Source organism: Calidris pugnax, unplaced genomic scaffold, assembly GCF_001431845.1.
Source record: "Calidris pugnax isolate Ruff unplaced genomic scaffold, ASM143184v1 scaffold65, whole genome shotgun sequence".
In the NCBI taxonomy this organism is placed as follows: Eukaryota; Metazoa; Chordata; class Aves; order Charadriiformes; family Scolopacidae; genus Calidris; species Calidris pugnax.
In genome coordinates this window covers 1,176,329-1,196,030 of record NW_015090785.1, presented here as the reverse complement: position 1 = coordinate 1,196,030, position 19,702 = coordinate 1,176,329, and the positions used below count along the sequence as shown (strand labels likewise).

At 48.9% G+C, this 19,702-nt stretch overlaps 3 protein-coding genes across 7 annotated transcripts in view; 1 reads left to right on the top strand and 2 right to left on the bottom strand.

Moving 5' to 3' along the window:
* Positions 1–1,746: 1,746 nt before the first annotated feature.
* LOC106902598 (G-protein coupled receptor 35-like) lies at positions 1,747–6,756 on the bottom strand. Of its 2 annotated transcripts, none has more exons than XM_014966221.1 (2): positions 6,420–6,756; positions 1,747–3,022 (listed from the first exon to the last, which is right to left on the bottom strand). In XM_014966221.1, exon 2 carries the CDS (start codon positions 2,983–2,985, stop codon positions 2,053–2,055), a length of 933 nt encoding a protein of 310 aa, XP_014821707.1. In that variant the 5' UTR covers positions 2,986–3,022; positions 6,420–6,756; the 3' UTR covers positions 1,747–2,052. The 2 variants fall into 2 exon arrangements, with proteins under 2 accessions (XP_014821707.1, XP_014821698.1); XM_014966212.1 differs by lacking the exon at positions 6,420–6,756 and adding an exon at positions 5,117–6,246.
* A 5,130-nt stretch (positions 6,757–11,886) lies between these two features.
* The window catches only part of LOC106902638 (G-protein coupled receptor 35-like), a 73,106-nt gene continuing 65,290 nt past the window's right edge, over positions 11,887–19,702 (bottom strand). The window contains exon 5 of one of the 4 annotated variants that reach the window (XM_014966284.1): positions 11,887–13,163. In XM_014966284.1, the coding sequence (XP_014821770.1) occupies positions 12,194–13,163 (970 nt within the window). In that variant the 3' untranslated portion in view covers positions 11,887–12,193. The remainder of the gene's footprint in view (positions 13,164–19,702) is intronic. The other 3 variants (XM_014966286.1, XM_014966283.1, XM_014966285.1) reach the window with 3 other exon arrangements.
* The window catches only part of LOC106902640 (pinopsin-like), a 48,925-nt gene continuing 46,555 nt past the window's right edge, over positions 17,333–19,702 (top strand). Inside the window, exon 1 of the mRNA XM_014966288.1 lies at positions 17,333–17,439. The gene's annotated coding sequence lies outside the window, so the exon portion shown is untranslated. The remainder of the gene's footprint in view (positions 17,440–19,702) is intronic.

Here is a 19,702-nt window from a genome sequence, read left to right as displayed (position 1 = left end):
GCTAGGGGTATCAATGTGGGCAGGCCATGGAAACCCAGCCCCAGCTGTGTCCAGTTGCAGGGTGATACTCTGACCCTGAGCTGCGGCCAGGAGGGTGAACCTGGGGGCCAGTTTGGTGCCACCACATAAACCCAGGGAGTAGCATTGCAGGGGTGGCAAAGGTCTAGACAGAGTTAAAAGGGCTTCCCCATGGGTGGGAGCAGCAGCCCCTTGGGAATGGCTGCTCTGAGGTGCCTCTGTGCCAGGGCTCAGCAGAGGGACTCAGCTCTGAAATCTCCCAGTCTTTGTGCCTTTATGGCACTCGCTTTCATCCTAAAAGGGTTCCTTCACGTACATCTGACCCATCCGACTTGAAGGGGAAGGGCAGTTAGCAGAGTCAAGACTTTTGTAGGACCGTTTACTTGGTAATATGGTGGTACCACCTGACACCCACCCCACTCTCCCCGGCCCAAGGAATATGATAAAAATAAATTGGATTATTTTAATAACACAAAGAACCTAAAATACACAATGAGGACAAACATGAGATATCCTTTTGTACTTGTTGGCAATAAGGAACAGTTGAATGTAGCTGCAAAATGAACTAAACCAGGGAGACATATGGGTCACCAGTCTTCCTGTAAGACTAATGAATAGGTGCTGGAGGGTGGAATGGAGACATGTTAGTGGCCGGTGATTACATACACACTTTACACATCTCTGTGAAATAACTTATTTGTTTAATAGAAACATAGAGTATAAATTGCAGATAACTTAGTAACACAAAGCTATCTCTAGAGAGAAAGAGCAATAGTTATCCCACTAACACTGAAGCTGTAGCTTCTCTTGATGATACGGAGTTGTTGTGGTGGTTTTTGGGTTTGGTGTTTTTCACCCCTCTCCACGCCCCGGCTCCCTCCCATCCTTTAGCACGTGTATGTCTGAAAGGGGGGGGTTTGATTTGTTTGTTCAGGGCTAGATTTGGGCAGTGGAAGGGCTTCATGGAACTCCTTGCTCACAAAGTAGTAGCAGATGCTGTCCAGGCAGCAGTTGGATGTGGCAATACACCTTGTCACAGAGGAGAAGTTCTTCATAACCTGGAGCATGAAACAGGTAGCTTCGACTCTCTCCAACTTTTCTAGACGGCTGGCTCATGGACGAAGGCATTTCCCTCATTGAAGTGCTAGGGGTATCAATGTGGGCAGGCCATGGAAACCCAGCCCCAGCTGTGTCCAGTTGCAGGGTGATACTCTGACCCTGAGCTGCGGCCAGGAGGGTGAACCTGGGGGCCAGTTTGGTGCCACCACATAAACCCAGGGAGTAGCATTGCAGGGGTGGCAAAGGTCTAGACAGAGTTAAAAGGGCTTCCCCATGGGTGGGAGCAGCAGCCCCTTGGGAATGGCTGCTCTGAGGTGCCTCTGTGCCAGGGCTCAGCAGAGGGACTCAGCTCTGAAATCTCCCAGTCTTTGTGCCTTTATGGCACTCGCTTTCATCCTAAAAGGGTTCCTTCACGTACATCTGAAGGGGAAGGGCAGTTAGCAGAGTCAAGACTTTTGTAGGACCGTTTACTTGGTAATATGGTGGTACCACCTGACACCCACCCCACTCTCCCCGGCCCAAGGAATATGATAAAAATAAATTGGATTATTTTAATAACACAAAGAACCTAAAATACACAATGAGGACAAACATGAGATATCCTTTTGTACTTGTTGGCAATAAGGAACAGTTGAATGTAGCTGCAAAATGAACTAAACCAGGGAGACATATGGGTCACCAGTCTTCCTGTAAGACTAATGAATAGGTGCTGGAGGGTGGAATGGAGACATGTTAGTGGCCGGTGATTACATACACACTTTACACATCTCTGTGAAATAACTTATTTGTTTAATAGAAACATAGAGTATAAATTGCAGATAACTTAGTAACACAAAGCTATCTCTAGAGAGAAAGAGCAATAGTTATCCCACTAACACTGAAGCTGTAGCTTCTCTTGATGATACGGAGTTGTTGTGGTGGTTTTTGGGTTTGGTGTTTTTCACCCCTCTCCACGCCCCGGCTCCCTCCCATCCTTTAGCACGTGTATGTCTGAAAGGGGGGGGGTTGATTTGTTTGTTCAGGGCTAGATTTGGGCAGTGGAAGGGCTTCATGGAACTCCTTGCTCACAAAGTAGTAGCAGATGCTGTCCAGGCAGCAGTTGGATGTGGCAATACACCTTGTCACAGAGGAGAAGTTCTTCATAACCTGGAGCATGAAACAGGTAGCTTCGACTCTCTCCATTATGAACCTGGCAAGTACCCCAAGGCTGGCTGGCAGAAAACATACTAGAAATACAATCAAATTTGCATAGATAATGTGAATAGCTTTCTGGATTGATTTATCCTCTGGTGAATTCGTGTTCAGATGTCTCTTAAGGTTCCTGATTACTTCTGTGGAGCAAAAAGTCAAGATTGCTAATGGAAGAGTAAAAGCGAAGAAAATGGAAAGCAGGCTCAGAGTAGTGGGCGTGGAGGAATCCTTCTGAAAGCAGAAAGCAGCATGTCTCTGCCAAAGGCTTAAGGTGGTACCGATTATCACAGAGACCCACAGAAGCCCACAGAGAAGGGCAGCCTTTGATGGAGACCTGAAGGTCCTGGCTTTCATTGGATGCTTTATAGCGATATATCGATCGATGGAGATAAATGAAACGATGTAGGTGCTCACTATCATGTTGATAATATATATTGCCTCTATAAACTGGCAGAGTTCATTTCGATTTGACTTACTCCAGAGCAAATAAGACATGGAAGGCAAGGTGCAGATGACGAAGCAGTCTGCAAAGACTAAATTGATCACATACACTTTTGTTTCTGTCCACTTCTTTATCTTGCAGAAGAAAACCCAGAGGGCAAGGCCATTAAATACTGCTCCAAAAAAGAAAATGAGGTTATACAGAACAAGTTCAATGAGACGAACATGATGATACACTTCTAGATCTGTGGCACTGCAGTTGTTGGATGTATTCATGGTCCTGATGCGTAGGTGTTGTATGATGTTCTGAGACCTGAAATGGGAAAAGACATAGTAAGAATTTCCTCCTACCTCTTAATAGATGCATGGCTCCTGTAAAAAAAGGGTATTTAAGTAAACATTTACTTTGTTATGAATGTGTATTTGAGTCTACAAACTGACCTTCTCAGTCAGCCTGTAGCTGGGATACATCCTTTGTCAAGCTTTGTTTACTTTTACTCAGTCTATGAGGTAGACTTCCAATAGACCATGGCAGACAGCCTTTATTAAATAGGAGGATTTTGAATGGAGGGGAGGAATAGCACTCAGAAGAGACCCCACAGGAAGCAAGGGCATCCTGTAACTAATTCTTTAAGCCAGGCTGCACAAATGAAGTAAAAATACACTTAGCTTGGTTTTGAACTAGGCAGGGATTGCAGCAACCAAAGCTAAAGCCCAGTGCAACTCATGAGCAAAAGCTCTACTATCAGTTCTGCTGGTTTGGGAGACAGACTGGGGAGTGAAGGCCTGCAAGAGCAAATGTCACTCGGTAGACATCATCACGCTCTGGGTCTAACTGGGCCTTTGGGCTGCCTTGTGAAGCTGGAGCTCCTGCTCCAGGCTGAGGCAAACAGAGCTGAATCTGAGTTCCTGCATCCCAAAGTCATGCTTGAAACCTCAAGGGAGTGGAGCATGCGGCTCTCCACCTCCTTGGGAGGGGACTACGGGTTGGAAGGATTAACCTGATTTTAAGCCCATTCATTCCAGGAGAGAGTATGAGTCTGCAGATATAAGGCAGAAAGACACACCTGAAAGAGGAAATGCCAGTGCAAAACAAGGACGGGCATTAGATGGTTCCTGCTCAAGGCAGACACCCTGCCACCCTGAGAAATCCATTGTATGTAAGTAGTACATTTATAAATACTGAGCCTCTGCCACACTGGTTACTACATGTTTTGCAAGAGTATTGGTTGTGTGAAGAGTGTGAGTTCATGGGCTGATAAAAATCAGCTTTCATCAGACCCCATCCTGTGCGAAGTGGCTCTATGTGACGTGCACATGGAACACTTCTCTGAACTGGTGATTCTGTGTATATGTCACTGAATTTCTGCTTGCATCTAAATGTGCCTTGGAAAGAATTTATCTTTTTAATTTAAAATAAGTTATTTACCACCCTAACAGGAGAATGAAGTGGCGAGGGAGCCGGTAAAATCCTACAGCTTTCAGAGGTGTAGGAAGGGACACCATGACTGAACATGCCTGGTTAAGCAGTTATTTGCCTCTGCAAACAATGCAGACCTTGCAGTCAGTTGGTAAGGGCACTGCCTGCAAAATCAGATATCCGTTCTGAAGAAACTGATAAACACACAAATAACTCCATTTCTGGAGGGATATGTGTCTTGGGCACTAGCAGACACTGTTGTGACTCCTGCGTAGAGCGCTCTCCCAGTTCTTGTGTGGTCAGGTCTGGGTTTCCCAACAGAAGCTTGCTGCTCGTTGCTGGCATGCTGGAAGGAAGCTGACAGCTGTCACTCGAGGAAAACTGCTCTGAACTACAGTAAGTAATGGCAGGGAAACAGCTTCCATCAAGGGCTGAAGCTGCCACATCGTTATGCTGGCTAACGGCATGAGGCAGGTGCATTTGGCCAATGTTCAGGTTGCTTTTCATTGACCCTGGTCTGCAACTCCAGCAGCAGCCTCCTTGACCTACAACACAGGTTTGCTCTGCAGTGTGAAAGGGCTTTGGGCAACACCATCGTTGGAGCTGGAGATGTGGCCCCAAATGCAGTTCCCAGCATCAGGGCTTGCAAGTGCTCCAGGCCAGGAGGTAGCAGAGGCTGGGGGGAGGAGGGAGGAAATGAGCAGAGGGTTTTAAAACAAGCCACATAGCACAGATAGATACGGTATGGCTGAGCGGAAAAAGAGATGCAGTTTGATAAGTTGGCATATCCTGTGGCTGACAGAAACGCTTAGGGTGGGGTAGGAGAGATGGCTGCAGCTTCAGAGGAGATAGGGAACCTACAGCTGTAAGAAAAGGACTGAGATGACTGTAAAACAGCGTGGTGTTGCTGCTGGAGAACCAGGAACAGGCTGGGGCTCAACAGACAAGGTCACTGGTATGGTGGAGTATGTCCTGATTTCCCCTCACCATAGACTGGGGAGAGTTGTCCCCTGCCATGGAAGCTGGTGACCACCTGGGGAGGAAGGCCAGGTCTGGGCTCATTTCTTCCAGCAGCTCAAGAAGTGGCAGGCTTCTTCCAGTCCCTTAACAGAGAGCTCGGAGGAAGAGAGGCTGAAGGAGCAGTGGGTGTTGCAGTAGCACCATGGTGACAAACTCCCAATGTATTTCCCAGTGGGATGCCTGTGGAGAAGCAGCTGCACTGGCAGTGTTGTCTTGTGTGTAAAATACTCCTCCTGCCTTGTGCGGGGAACTCAGAAGTGAGCAGGTATCAGAGGAGCAAAGGGTGAATGCAGTGGGTGAAATGACTAAGGACACCATGGGAGGCAAGGGGGACTTCTGGGGTGAGTGAGGGAAAGGACTTGGAATTAAGCAGAGGAAGATGAAGATGGAGAATGGGGTGGGAAGGATGGGGTACAGCACAGCATCTTCTGCATCAAGTGCCTTCAAACCTGCCACCTCCACGGCAACTACCCTGATTTTCACCAACTTTCCTATAATGAATGAGCTATCAGTGAGGACTTAATAAATATGCTGCACAGATATGAGAACAGACTTGGTCAGGGCAGTACTTCCCAGGGGTGTTAATCTAACCATAGGCACTGCTGGCCATGCCCTGGGCACTGAGCTGACCTGGGAGGGAAGCACAACCATAAAGAGAGAGCAGATAAACCGTCACCATGGCAGAAGAGCTCTAGGTGAGGGCCCTGCCACAGCACTTCAGTGAGGTGTTTTTCCTTTCTGTTTTCAAGCAGCATAAAGAAACCTGGAAACTTCCTGCTCTGACCTTGCTGCTGTTGTTTGCTGCTCTCAAACACGGTCATCTAAGGCACGGCACTTTTTTCATTTCTTTCTTGAAACTTGTGTTCTTTCAGGCTTATCTACATCCCTTGAAAACAGTAATGCAGTCACCCTAACCACAGAACTACTTTGAAAGAACCTGGAAAGGAATGCAAGGGTTCACCGAGACAAAAAAAAAGAAATCTTTTGGAATTGCTTGTTTCCCATGTTGTGATGAATTTAGCTTCCAGTTCCCAGCTGCTTTTAGGAAGTAATATACTGTAAAAGTAAAGTACCCGGAGAATACCTCAGAGTAAGAACAGAAACCACAAGGCTTAGAGATCACAATCTACTGTTGGTACCTCTGCATCCCCGGGACTGCACTGCCCTGCAGAAACTAGGCACCTAAGCCTCCTCTCCTCCTCCCAGCCACAGCAGGACCCTGAGCAGCAGTTCACAGACAGCAAGAGAGAATGAAACAAAGTGATGTTACCTGTAGGTTTAATGCCACAAAATCAGCAGCGGGTCCCGCTGGAGGCAGGGCATGTGGGGTATATGCAGCCACGCGTCCTGGCCAGGAGGAGTGGGGCTAGCTGGGCCACTCAGTGGGGCTGGAGGACAAGCACGAATTGCATGCTCGCTGGTACTTGAGGGCTTCTATAGCACCTCCTCCTCCTGCGTAGGAGATGATTTTATGTCTGTTCGGTCTTGAAGATCAATGATGGCAATACTTATCAGTGAGGTCTAGCGCATCATCACTCAGCACTTCCTAAAATGCTGTTTCCAACAGCTAGCAGTGGTATTCCGCAACTGTGGATTTGAAATGTTGTGCCAAAACCTAAGCCAAGCAAAGCCAGGAAGATGTGATATCTGGTATTAGATCACCTGGTGCAGCTGGAGGTGCAGGGCCCTCCAGCTGAGTGCTGAACTGAGTCATGCTTGCACAGCTCTGGGTGGGAAGGCCCCTTGGGATGGGTTTGGTGCCTGGGGCAAGGATGGATCAGGAGATGGCCACCATGGAGCCAGCAGCAGGTCTCCAGCCTGCTCAGTTGAGCTTGGGGATGAGAGCATGCAGGCACTGGTGTGGTGAGCGAAGGACAGCAGGATGCCACCATGGCCCAGGTGTCCCTGGCTCAGGAGGCACCAAGTGGCATCAAGCAGAGGAAGTGCTGCAGCACAGCTGTCCAGCAGACCTGTACAGGGGAGAGGACCTAATGGAAGATCCTGAAGATAAGACCCACTTGCTCTGCTCTACCACCTTGCAGCCACCTTGTAACCACAGAGATGTGCGTGCCAATTACAGCCTTCAGGAGGCAACCAGGCATTCAAAGCCCCCAGGTTCATCTGTCATGGAGGACAAACTATCATAAGGTAGGAGCCACATAAAACGTCTCTAAACCACACACTGATAAGGAAGGCATTCAGACACTATCTGGCATTTGTGAGGTGCTGTGATGGAAGTGTACTGATATGAAATGCTGCAGTGGCTCTTTGGGTTGCAGCACAGAAGAGGGACTAGAAGGTCACTGCAGGTATTTAAGGCCAGGAAAGACATGTGTGAAGAGAGCCACAAAGGAAAGGCTGTGGGAGATGTTTGCCTGTGGGAGATGTTTCCCTGTGGGAACTGCAACTGCGCTTCTGAAACAGAGGATGCTGTGAGGTATTTTTGACTGAGAGCCCAGGATGATGGCCTTGTTCACAGAGTGGTTGAGGCTGGAAGAGACCTCTTGAGGTTTAGTCCAACCCCTTGCTCAGAGCCCATTGCCCAGGGCCATGTCCAGTCTGGTTTTGAATATCTCCAAGTAAAGATTCAGATTAGATATCAGGAAGAAAATTTTTACTATGAGGGTGGTGAGACACTGGAACAGATTGCCCAGGGAAGTTGTGGATGCCCCATTCCTGCAGGGGTTCAAGGCCAGGCTGGATGTGGGCCTTGAGCAACCTGCTCTAGTGGGAGGTGTCCCTGCCCATGGCAGGGGGGTTGGAACTAGATGATCTTTGAGGTCCCTTCCAACCCTAACCATTCTATGATTCTATGATTCTATATTTCCACAAATTCTCTGGGCAACCTGTTCCAGTGTTTCATCATCTAGAGAGTAAGCATTTTTTCTTATGTTTAACGGACTTTCCTGTATTTCAGTTTGTGCCTGTTGCCTCTTATCATCTACTGTCACTGCTGTGAAGAGCTGTGTCTTCTTAACTCCCTCCCATTGGGTGTTTATACACATGGATAAGATCCTTGTGAGCCTTCTCTTCTGCAGGCTGAACAGTCCTCTCCTCACATGGGAGACACGCGAGTCCCTTAATCATCTTTGTGGCCCTTCCCTGGACCTGCTCCCGTAAGTCCATGTCTTTCTTGTATTGGAGAGCCCAGCACAGGACACAGCACTCCAGATGTGTCTCACCCAGTGCTAGGTAGAGGGGAAGGATCACTTCCCTTGACCTGCTGGCAATGCTCATCCTAATGCAGCCTCGGATGCTGCTGCCTGCCATTGCTGCAGCGACGCATTGCTGACTCATGGTCAGTTTGGTTTCCACCAGGATCCCAGATCCTTCTCTGCAAAGCTGCTTTCCAGCTGGTCAGCCCCAGCCTCTACTGGTACATGAGGTTGTTCCTCCTCAGGTGCAGGACTTGTCACTTCCCCTTGTTGAACCCATGCAGCTATTGTGGGGTTAAGCCTGCCTTGCCCTCGTCCAGTCCTGTTTTCCACAGTTTAAGTAATAGCAAAGGGTCTGCAAAGCAGAATGATATTTTTTGCCGTCCTTTATCTTTGCTGCTGCTGTGGTTATCAGAGTGCCACCTGCTTTAGGGCAGCCCGAAGCAGAGCTGGGCAGCATTCCCCCTTTGCCCTCCAGGGCCCTTGCTTTGCTGCTGAAACCGCCCCATGGGTTTACTCTGGGTCTTGCCAGCCCTGTGAACCTCCACAGGACTTGAGCCCTTCCAAATAGTTCAGGTGGCTCTACTCCTGGGGGCTACTCCTGCAGAGTGGTGGGCGGGTGGGTAGGTGGGTGCCAGCTGGGGGCAGGCTGTCCCCAAGCACAAACCCGCTCCTCTCGCTGCAGGATGCTGCAGGTGAGGAATAGCTCGGCACGCGTATCACCAGCCCCAGCAGATAACAGGTCTCCAAGGAGAGGAGGGAAAGTGAGCATACCTGCCTGATCTCAACCTTCAAAGACAGGAAGCCAAAATGTTGCTAGAGCAGAAAACACAAATCCAAGAACTTAGACTATCTCCTGGTATTCCTTTAAATATTTCAGGGCATCCGCTACCAGCAAGGAGGCTGTGGAGGATGCATCAGACTTAGTCTGCTGCTCATAAAGGAACTGTTTACAGTGAGGCAGGAAAGGAAAATGCCAGATTCCTACAATCTCTTATAAATACATCGCCTTATAAGTCAGCAGCTTCTAAGCATCAACGTCCAAACTGCAGTGAAAGTGCCCAGCTGCATGAACAAAGTGAACTCTTTTAAGTGTCTGAGACCAGGAGACAGATCTGGCAACCATGGAGGGCAATGCAGCACCTACCCTAGCACCAGAACTGGTACAGCATTACTGAACCACAGCAATACAGTCATTTTTAGGGTGGAGGAACTAACATACAGCCAGCATCCTGGCTCTCTTGGGCTTTCAGCCTCGCAGGTCTTTGGCTGCACTGTGGTACCACCTACCCCGCAGCCATTCCCTGCCATCCTACCGTGGTAATGCTGTGGTGAAAAAGCCAATTTCTGCATGAGTAGCACTGTCCCGAGGAGAAGCTGAGCCCTCCAGGCTGGGCATCCTAGCCCCACCAAATCCCCCATGTAAGCATATGGTGGTGGTTCTCAAGGTCCCGAGCTGCAGTATGCCTGGAGCTGGGTGTCTCCATGCTCATGGTAAATGTGCCATAAGAAGCCTTGGTCTGAAACCACAGTAAGAAATGAAGACCCCCCTCCAATGACACTTGTGTCTGAAAAGCAGCGAGGCATAACAATTGTGACAGCAGGAGGAGACTGAGGCATTTATGTAGCTCTGAGGATTGATCTGTAAGTTAATAAGCAGGCATCCCCAGCTAGCGCTTCGATTTAGAGGTGAGAAAGCTCATCCTAAAGTACTGAGCAGAGCACACTGCCACGCACCAGCGTGGGAAGAATTAAAAGACATTACCTGCTTCTTGTGGGGCCGTCGGGTGGTTTTAGTCCTCAGAAAGGTTGCAGTGTAGATGCAGGCGTCCCTGCAGTGGAGATCTGTTGGGTCTGCAGGTACCGGGGCAGGGTGCTGCTCCGTGTGGGGCACAGCTGTCTGGGAGCCTGCTGTCAGCAGCTCAGGAGCGCTGTAGCACAGCAATGAACTCTTGTTCTCCAAAAGTGGTTCATTTATCACCTACTTTTTGGGACGGTGGAGTCTCTGGTGCCCTCTGTTGTTCTTCTCACATCAGCTGAATGCTTCCGCATCATTTTTTCCACCCAGTCTGCGCTCCCCCCGACTCGCCTCACACAAGCTAGCAATTAAAATTTAATTTCAGTCGTGGGAAAGCAAATAATTTCTGAAATAAAACCCATAACGACTGCAAATTGTGCTTCTGGCAGCTAAAGGTCCCCTGGGGAGCAGAGCAGCCCCGGGCAGCCTCCGGTGCGGTTGCAGAGCATGCCCCAGGCAGGCAGCAGTGTGGGGCCCGATGGCCTTTCCGAGGGGGCACGTCAGTGCTCACACACTCCATGACAGCTTCACCCCAAGCTTCTTTTTGGTTTCTTTGCAGGAAAGGTGACAGACGCTACGGGCCTGCTTGTCCTCTGTGAAGCAGCCAGGTGTCTAACACTGCTCATCAGCACCACTGCCAAGCCCAAGCTGGTAATGAGGGTAACTGCCAACAGGACACAGGTGAGACATGCTGGTGTGGCACTGAGAACCTTGTAGGTGTTGGGACCTTTAGAAATATGTAAGAATATGCCCCAGTGGTATTTTATAGTCGTTTGGGTGGCTTTTGCTGTCTGCTGGCTCTAGCAGTTGCAGTCCCATCTGTGTGAGCCAGCTGATGGGAGCCAGATGCTGACTCCCTCAGGGTTTGTCTCATTAGTTCATGTCTCCTGGGATCGCGGTCCCAAAGGTGACAACAGCAGACTGAGCAGCAGCCGTGGGCTCCCTGATGGCCTGAAGGTCACAGGGGAAACTGCATAAGTGGTCGGGGAAGACTCTTCCACACTCTCTCTTGAAGCACTCCAAGCATTGCCTGGGCAGAGCTTGGAGGCCATTTGGAGGTTTTTTCAGCATTTAGAGAGAAAAAAAACAACCAGTCCCAGGGAGCATTTGAATAACATGAAAGGGGTCAGTCCACTTCCCACCTTCCCTGACTTTTCTAGACGGCTGGCTCATGGACGAAGGCATTTCCCTCATTGAAGTGCTAGGGGTATCAATGTGGGCAGGCCATGGAAACCCAGCCCCAGCTGTGTCCAGTTGCAGGGTGATACTCTGACCCTGAGCTGCGGCCAGGAGGGTGAACCTGGGGGCCAGTTTGGTGCCACCACATAAACCCAGGGAGTAGCATTGCAGGGGTGGCAAAGGTCTAGACAGAGTTAAAAGGGCTTCCCCATGGGTGGGAGCAGCAGCCCCTTGGGAATGGCTGCTCTGAGGTGCCTCTGTGCCAGGGCTCAGCAGAGGGACTCAGCTCTGAAATCTCCCAGTCTTTGTGCCTTTATGGCACTCGCTTTCATCCTAAAAGGGTTCCTTCACGTACATCTGAAGGGGAAGGGCAGTTAGCAGAGTCAAGACTTTTGTAGGACCGTTTACTTGGTAATATGGTGGTACCACCTGACACCCACCCCACTCTCCCCGGCCCAAGGAATATGATAAAAATAAATTGGATTATTTTAATAACACAAAGAACCTAAAATACACAATGAGGACAAACATGAGATATCCTTTTGTACTTGTTGGCAATAAGGAACAGTTGAATGTAGCTGCAAAATGAACTAAACCAGGGAGACATATGGGTCACCAGTCTTCCTGTAAGACTAATGAATAGGTGCTGGAGGGTGGAATGGAGACATGTTAGTGGCCGGTGATTACATACACACTTTACACATCTCTGTGAAATAACTTATTTGTTTAATAGAAACATAGAGTATAAATTGCAGATAACTTAGTAACACAAAGCTATCTCTAGAGAGAAAGAGCAATAGTTATCCCACTAACACTGAAGCTGTAGCTTCTCTTGATGATACGGAGTTGTTGTGGTGGTTTTTGGGTTTGGTGTTTTTCACCCCTCTCCACGCCCCGGCTCCCTCCCATCCTTTAGCACGTGTATGTCTGAAAGGGGGGGGTTTGATTTGTTTGTTCAGGGCTAGATTTGGGCAGTGGAAGGGCTTCATGGAACTCCTTGCTCACAAAGTAGTAGCAGATGCTGTCCAGGCAGCAGTTGGATGTGGCAATACACCTTGTCACAGAGGAGAAGTTCTTCATAACCTGGAGCATGAAACAGGTAGCTTCGACTCTCTCCATTATGAACCTGGCAAGTACCCCAAGGCTGGCTGGCAGAAAACATACTAGAAATACAATCAAATTTGCATAGATAATGTGAATAGCTTTCTGGATTGATTTATCCTCTGGTGAATTCGTGTTCAGATGTCTCTTAAGGTTCCTGATTACTTCTGTGGAGCAAAAAGTCAAGATTGCTAATGGAAGAGTAAAAGCGAAGAAAATGGAAAGCAGGCTCAGAGTAGTGGGCGTGGAGGAATCCTTCTGAAAGCAGAAAGCAGCATGTCTCTGCCAAAGGCTTAAGGTGGTACCGATTATCACAGAGACCCACAGAAGCCCACAGAGAAGGGCAGCCTTTGATGGAGACCTGAAGGTCCTGGCTTTCATTGGATGCTTTATAGCGATATATCGATCGATGGAGATAAATGAAACGATGTAGGTGCTCACTATCATGTTGATAATATATATTGCCTCTATAAACTGGCAGAGTTCATTTCGATTTGACTTACTCCAGAGCAAATAAGACATGGAAGGCAAGGTGCAGATGACGAAGCAGTCTGCAAAGACTAAATTGATCACATACACTTTTGTTTCTGTCCACTTCTTTATCTTGCAGAAGAAAACCCAGAGGGCAAGGCCATTAAATACTGCTCCAAAAAAGAAAATGAGGTTATACAGAACAAGTTCAATGAGACGAACATGATGATACACTTCTAGATCTGTGGCACTGCAGTTGTTGGATGTATTCATGGTCCTGATGCGTAGGTGTTGTATGATGTTCTGAGACCTGAAATGGGAAAAGACATAGTAAGAATTTCCTCCTACCTCTTAATAGATGCATGGCTCCTGTAAAAAAAGGGTATTTAAGTAAACATTTACTTTGTTATGAATGTGTATTTGAGTCTACAAACTGACCTTCTCAGTCAGCCTGTAGCTGGGATACATCCTTTGTCAAGCTTTGTTTACTTTTACTCAGTCTATGAGGTAGACTTCCAATAGACCATGGCAGACAGCCTTTATTAAATAGGAGGATTTTGAATGGAGGGGAGGAATAGCACTCAGAAGAGACCCCACAGGAAGCAAGGGCATCCTGTAACTAATTCTTTAAGCCAGGCTGCACAAATGAAGTAAAAATACACTTAGCTTGGTTTTGAACTAGGCAGGGATTGCAGCAACCAAAGCTAAAGCCCAGTGCAACTCATGAGCAAAAGCTCTACTATCAGTTCTGCTGGTTTGGGAGACAGACTGGGGAGTGAAGGCCTGCAAGAGCAAATGTCACTCGGTAGACATCATCACGCTCTGGGTCTAACTGGGCCTTTGGGCTGCCTTGTGAAGCTGGAGCTCCTGCTCCAGGCTGAGGCAAACAGAGCTGAATCTGAGTTCCTGCATCCCAAAGTCATGCTTGAAACCTCAAGGGAGTGGAGCATGCGGCTCTCCACCTCCTTGGGAGGGGACTACGGGTTGGAAGGATTAACCTGATTTTAAGCCCATTCATTCCAGGAGAGAGTATGAGTCTGCAGATATAAGGCAGAAAGACACACCTGAAAGAGGAAATGCCAGTGCAAAACAAGGACGGGCATTAGATGGTTCCTGCTCAAGGCAGACACCCTGCCACCCTGAGAAATCCATTGTATGTAAGTAGTACATTTATAAATACTGAGCCTCTGCCACACTGGTTACTACATGTTTTGCAAGAGTATTGGTTGTGTGAAGAGTGTGAGTTCATGGGCTGATAAAAATCAGCTTTCATCAGACCCCATCCTGTGCGAAGTGGCTCTATGTGACGTGCACGTGGAACACTTCTCTGAACTGGTGATTCTGTGTATATGTCACTGAATTTCTGCTTGCATCTAAATGTGCCTTGGAAAGAATTTATCTTTTTAATTTAAAATAAGTTATTTACCACCCTAACAGGAGAATGAAGTGGCGAGGGAGCCGGTAAAATCCTACAGCTTTCAGAGGTGTAGGAAGGGACACCATGACTGAACATGCCTGGTTAAGCAGTTATTTGCCTCTGCAAACAATGCAGACCTTGCAGTCAGTTGGTAAGGGCACTGCCTGCAAAATCAGATATCCGTTCTGAAGAAACTGATAAACACACAAATAACTCCATTTCTGGAGGGATATGTGTCTTGGGCACTAGCAGACACTGTTGTGACTCCTGCGTAGAGCGCTCTCCCAGTTCTTGTGTGGTCAGGTCTGGGTTTCCCAACAGAAGCTTGCTGCTCGTTGCTGGCATGCTGGAAGGAAGCTGACAGCTGTCACTCGAGGAAAACTGCTCTGAACTACAGTAAGTAATGGCAGGGAAACAGCTTCCATCAAGGGCTGAAGCTGCCACATCGTTATGCTGGCTAACGGCATGAGGCAGGTGCATTTGGCCAATGTTCAGGTTGCTTTTCATTGACCCTGGTCTGCAACTCCAGCAGCAGCCTCCTTGACCTACAACACAGGTTTGCTCTGCAGTGTGAAAGGGCTTTGGGCAACACCATCGTTGGAGCTGGAGATGTGGCCCCAAATGCAGTTCCCAGCATCAGGGCTTGCAAGTGCTCCAGGCCAGGAGGTAGCAGAGGCTGGGGGGAGGAGGGAGGAAATGAGCAGAGGGTTTTAAAACAAGCCACATAGCACAGATAGATACGGTATGGCTGAGCGGAAAAAGAGATGCAGTTTGATAAGTTGGCATATCCTGTGGCTGACAGAAACGCTTAGGGTGGGGTAGGAGAGATGGCTGCAGCTTCAGAGGAGATAGGGAACCTACAGCTGTAAGAAAAGGACTGAGATGACTGTAAAACAGCGTGGTGTTGCTGCTGGAGAACCAGGAACAGGCTGGGGCTCAACAGACAAGGTCACTGGTATGGTGGAGTATGTCCTGATTTCCCCTCACCATAGACTGGGGAGAGTTGTCCCCTGCCATGGAAGCTGGTGACCACCTGGGGAGGAAGGCCAGGTCTGGGCTCATTTCTTCCAGCAGCTCAAGAAGTGGCAGGCTTCTTCCAGTCCCTTAACAGAGAGCTCGGAGGAAGAGAGGCTGAAGGAGCAGTGGGTGTTGCAGTAGCACCATGGTGACAAACTCCCAATGTATTTCCCAGTGGGATGCCTGTGGAGAAGCAGCTGCACTGGCAGTGTTGTCTTGTGTGTAAAATACTCCTCCTGCCTTGTGCGGGGAACTCAGAAGTGAGCAGGTATCAGAGGAGCAAAGGGTGAATGCAGTGGGTGAAATGACTAAGGACACCATGGGAGGCAAGGGGGACTTCTGGGGTGAGTGAGGGAAAGGACTTGGAATTAAGCAGAGGAAGATGAAGATGGAGAATGGGGTGGGAAGGATGGGGTACAGCACAGCATCTTCTGCATCAAGTGCCTTCAAACCTGCCACCTCCACGGCAACTACCCTGATTTTCACCAACTTTCCTATAATGAATGAGCTATCAGTGAGGACTTAATAAATATGCTGCACAGATATGAGAACAGACTTGGTCAGGGCAGTACTTCCCAGGGGTGTTAATCTAACCATAGGCACTGCTGGCCATGCCCTGGGCACTGAGCTGACCTGGGAGGGAAGCACAACCATAAAGAGAGAGCAGATAAACCGTCACCATGGCAGAAGAGCTCTAGGTGAGGGCCCTGCCACAGCACTTCAGTGAGGTGTTTTTCCTTTCTGTTTTCAAGCAGCATAAAGAAACCTGGAAACTTCCTGCTCTGACCTTGCTGCTGTTGTTTGCTGCTCTCAAACACGGTCATCTAAGGCACGGCACTTTTTTCATTTCTTTCTTGAAACTTGTGTTCTTTCAGGCTTATCTACATCCCTTGAAAACAGTAATGCAGTCACCCTAACCACAGAACTACTTTGAAAGAACCTGGAAAGGAATGCAAGGGTTCACCGAGACAAAAAAAAAAGAAATCTTTTGGAATTGCTTGTTTCCCATGTTGTGATGAATTTAGCTTCCAGTTCCCAGCTGCTTTTAGGAAGTAATATACTGTAAAAGTAAAGTACCCGGAGAATACCTCAGAGTAAGAACAGAAACCACAAGGCTTAGAGATCACAATCTACTGTTGGTACCTCTGCATCCCCGGGACTGCACTGCCCTGCAGAAACTAGGCACCTAAGCCTCCTCTCCTCCTCCCAGCCACAGCAGGACCCTGAGCAGCAGTTCACAGACAGCAAGAGAGAATGAAACAAAGTGATGTTACCTGTAGGTTTAATGCCACAAAATCAGCAGCGGGTCCCGCTGGAGGCAGGGCATGTGGGGTATATGCAGCCACGCGTCCTGGCCAGGAGGAGTGGGGCTAGCTGGGCCACTCAGTGGGGCTGGAGGACAAGCACGAATTGCATGCTCGCTGGTACTTGAGGGCTTCTATAGCACCTCCTCCTCCTGCGTAGGAGATGATTTTATGTCTGTTCGGTCTTGAAGATCAATGATGGCAATACTTATCAGTGAGGTCTAGCGCATCATCACTCAGCACTTCCTAAAATGCTGTTTCCAACAGCTAGCAGTGGTATTCCGCAACTGTGGATTTGAAATGTTGTGCCAAAACCTAAGCCAAGCAAAGCCAGGAAGATGTGATATCTGGTATTAGATCACCTGGTGCAGCTGGAGGTGCAGGGCCCTCCAGCTGAGTGCTGAACTGAGTCATGCTTGCACAGCTCTGGGTGGGAAGGCCCCTTGGGATGGGTTTGGTGCCTGGGGCAAGGATGGGTCAGGAGATGGCCACCATGGAGCCAGCAGCAGGTCTCCAGCCTGCTCAGTTGAGCTTGGGGATGAGAGCATGCAGGCACTGGTGTGGTGAGCGAAGGACAGCAGGATGCCACCATGGCCCAGGTGTCCCTGGCTCAGGAGGCACCAAGTGGCATCAAGCAGAGGAAGTGCTGCAGCACAGCTGTCCAGCAGACCTGTACAGGGGAGAGGACCTAATGGAAGATCCTGAAGATAAGACCCACTTGCTCTGCTCTACCACCTTGCAGCCACCTTGTAACCACAGAGATGTGCGTGCCAATCACAGCCTTCAGGAGGCAACCAGGCATTCAAAGCCCCCAGGTTCATCTGTCATGGAGGACAAACTATCATAAGGTAGGAGCCACATAAAACGTCTCTAAACCACACACTGATAAGGAAGGCATTCAGACACTATCTGGCATTTGTGAGGTGCTGTGATGGAAGTGTACTGATATGAAATGCTGCAGTGGCTCTTTGGGTTGCAGCACGGAAGAGGGACTAGAAGGTCACTGCAGGTATTTAAGGCCAGGAAAGACATGTGTGAAGAGAGCCACAAAGGAAAGGCTGTGGGAGATGTTTGCCTGTGGGAGATGTTTCCCTGTGGGAACTGCAACTGCGCTTCTGAAACAGAGGATGCTGTGAGGTATTTTTGACTGAGAGCCCAGGATGATGGCCTTGTTCACAGAGTGGTTGAGGCTGGAAGAGACCTCTTGAGGTTTAGTCCAACCCCTTGCTCAGAGCCCATTGCCCAGGGCCATGTCCAGTCTGGTTTTGAATATCTCCAAGTAAAGATTCAGATTAGATATCAGGAAGAAAATTTTTACTATGAGGGTGGTGAGACACTGGAACAGATTGCCCAGGGAAGTTGTGGATGCCCCATTCCTGAAGGGGTTCAAGGCCAGGCTGGATGTGGGCCTTGAGCAACCTGCTCTAGTGGGAGGTGTCCCTGCCCATGGCAGGGGGGTTGGAACTAGATGATCTTTGAGGTCCCTTCCAACCCAAACCATTCTATGATTCTATGATTCTATATTTCCACAAATTCTCTGGGCAACCTGTTCCAGTGTTTCATCATCTAGAGAGTAAGCATTTTTTCTTATGTTTAACGGACTTTCCTGTATTTCAGTTTGTGCCTGTTGCCTCTTATCATCTACTGTCACTGCTGTGAAGAGCTGTGTCTTCTTAACTCCCTCCCATTGGGTGTTTATACACATGGATAAGATCCTTGTGAGCCTTCTCTTCTGCAGGCTGAACAGTCCTCTCCTCACATGGGAGACACGCGAGTCCCTTAATCATCTTTGTGGCCCTTCCCTGGACCTGCTCCCGTAAGTCCATGTCTTTCTTGTATTGGAGAGCCCAGCACAGGACACAGCACTCCAGATGTGTCTCACCCAGTGCTAGGTAGAGGGGAAGGATCACTTCCCTTGACCTGCTGGCAATGCTCATCCTAATGCAGCCTCGGATGCTGCTGCCTGCCATTGCTGCAGCGACGCATTGCTGACTCATGGTCAGTTTGGTTTCCACCAGGATCCCAGATCCTTCTCTGCAAAGCTGCTTTCCAGCTGGTCAGCCCCAGCCTCTACTGGTACATGAGGTTGTTCCTCCTCAGGTGCAGGACTTGTCACTTCCCCTTGTTGAACCCAATGAAGTTCCTGTCAGCCCATTTCTCCAGCCCGTCAAGTTTCCTGTAAATGGTGGCACAATCCCCTCGTGTATCGGTCGCTCCTCTTGGTTTTGATCTGCAATCTTGCTGAGGGTGCACTTTGTCCTAGTGCCAGGACTTTATTGTTTGGCATATTCATTGTTTGCCCCAGACTCCACTAGGGACTGGTCTCCAGGTGGACTTCATGCTGCTAATCACAGCCCTTGGAGCTTGGCAGTTTTCAGTCCACCTCACTGTCCATTTATCTAGCCCATAATTCCTCAGTCTGTCTATGAGGGTATTACAGTCTGTCTATGAGGGAGACAGTAAGGCTTTCAACACTAAAAGCATCCTGGCCTGTATCAGGAACAGTGTGGTGAGTAGGGCCCGAGAGGTGATTGTCCCCCTGTACTCGGCACTGTTGAGGCCTCACCTTGAGTACTGTGTCCAGTTTTGGGCCCCCTACCATAAAAAAGACATTGAGGTGCTGGAGCGGGTCCAGAGAAGGGCGACAAAGATGGTGAGGGGTCTGGAGAATAAGTCTTATGAGGAGAGGCTGAGGGAGCTGGGGTTATTCAGCCTGGAGAAGAGGAGGCTGAGGGGAGACCTTATTGCTCTCTACAACTCCCTGAAAGGAGGGTGTAGAGAGATGGGGGTCGGTCTCTTCTCCCAAGTCACAGGTGACAGGACAAGAGGAAATGGCCTCAAGTTGTGCCAGGGGAGGTTCAGGCTGGATATTAGGAAAAATTTTTTCACTGAAAGGGTTATCAGCCATTGGAATGGGCTGCCCAGGGAGGTGGTTGAGGCACCATCCCTGGAGGTGTTCAAAAGATGGGTTGATGTAGTGCTGGGAGGTATGGTTTAGTGATGCTCCTTGTTTGTTGTGTGGGTGTCTATTTTTGTCAGTTAGGTTGACGGTTGGACAAGATGATCTTTAAGGTCCCTTCCAACCTAGAAGATTCTGTGATTCTGTAAAGT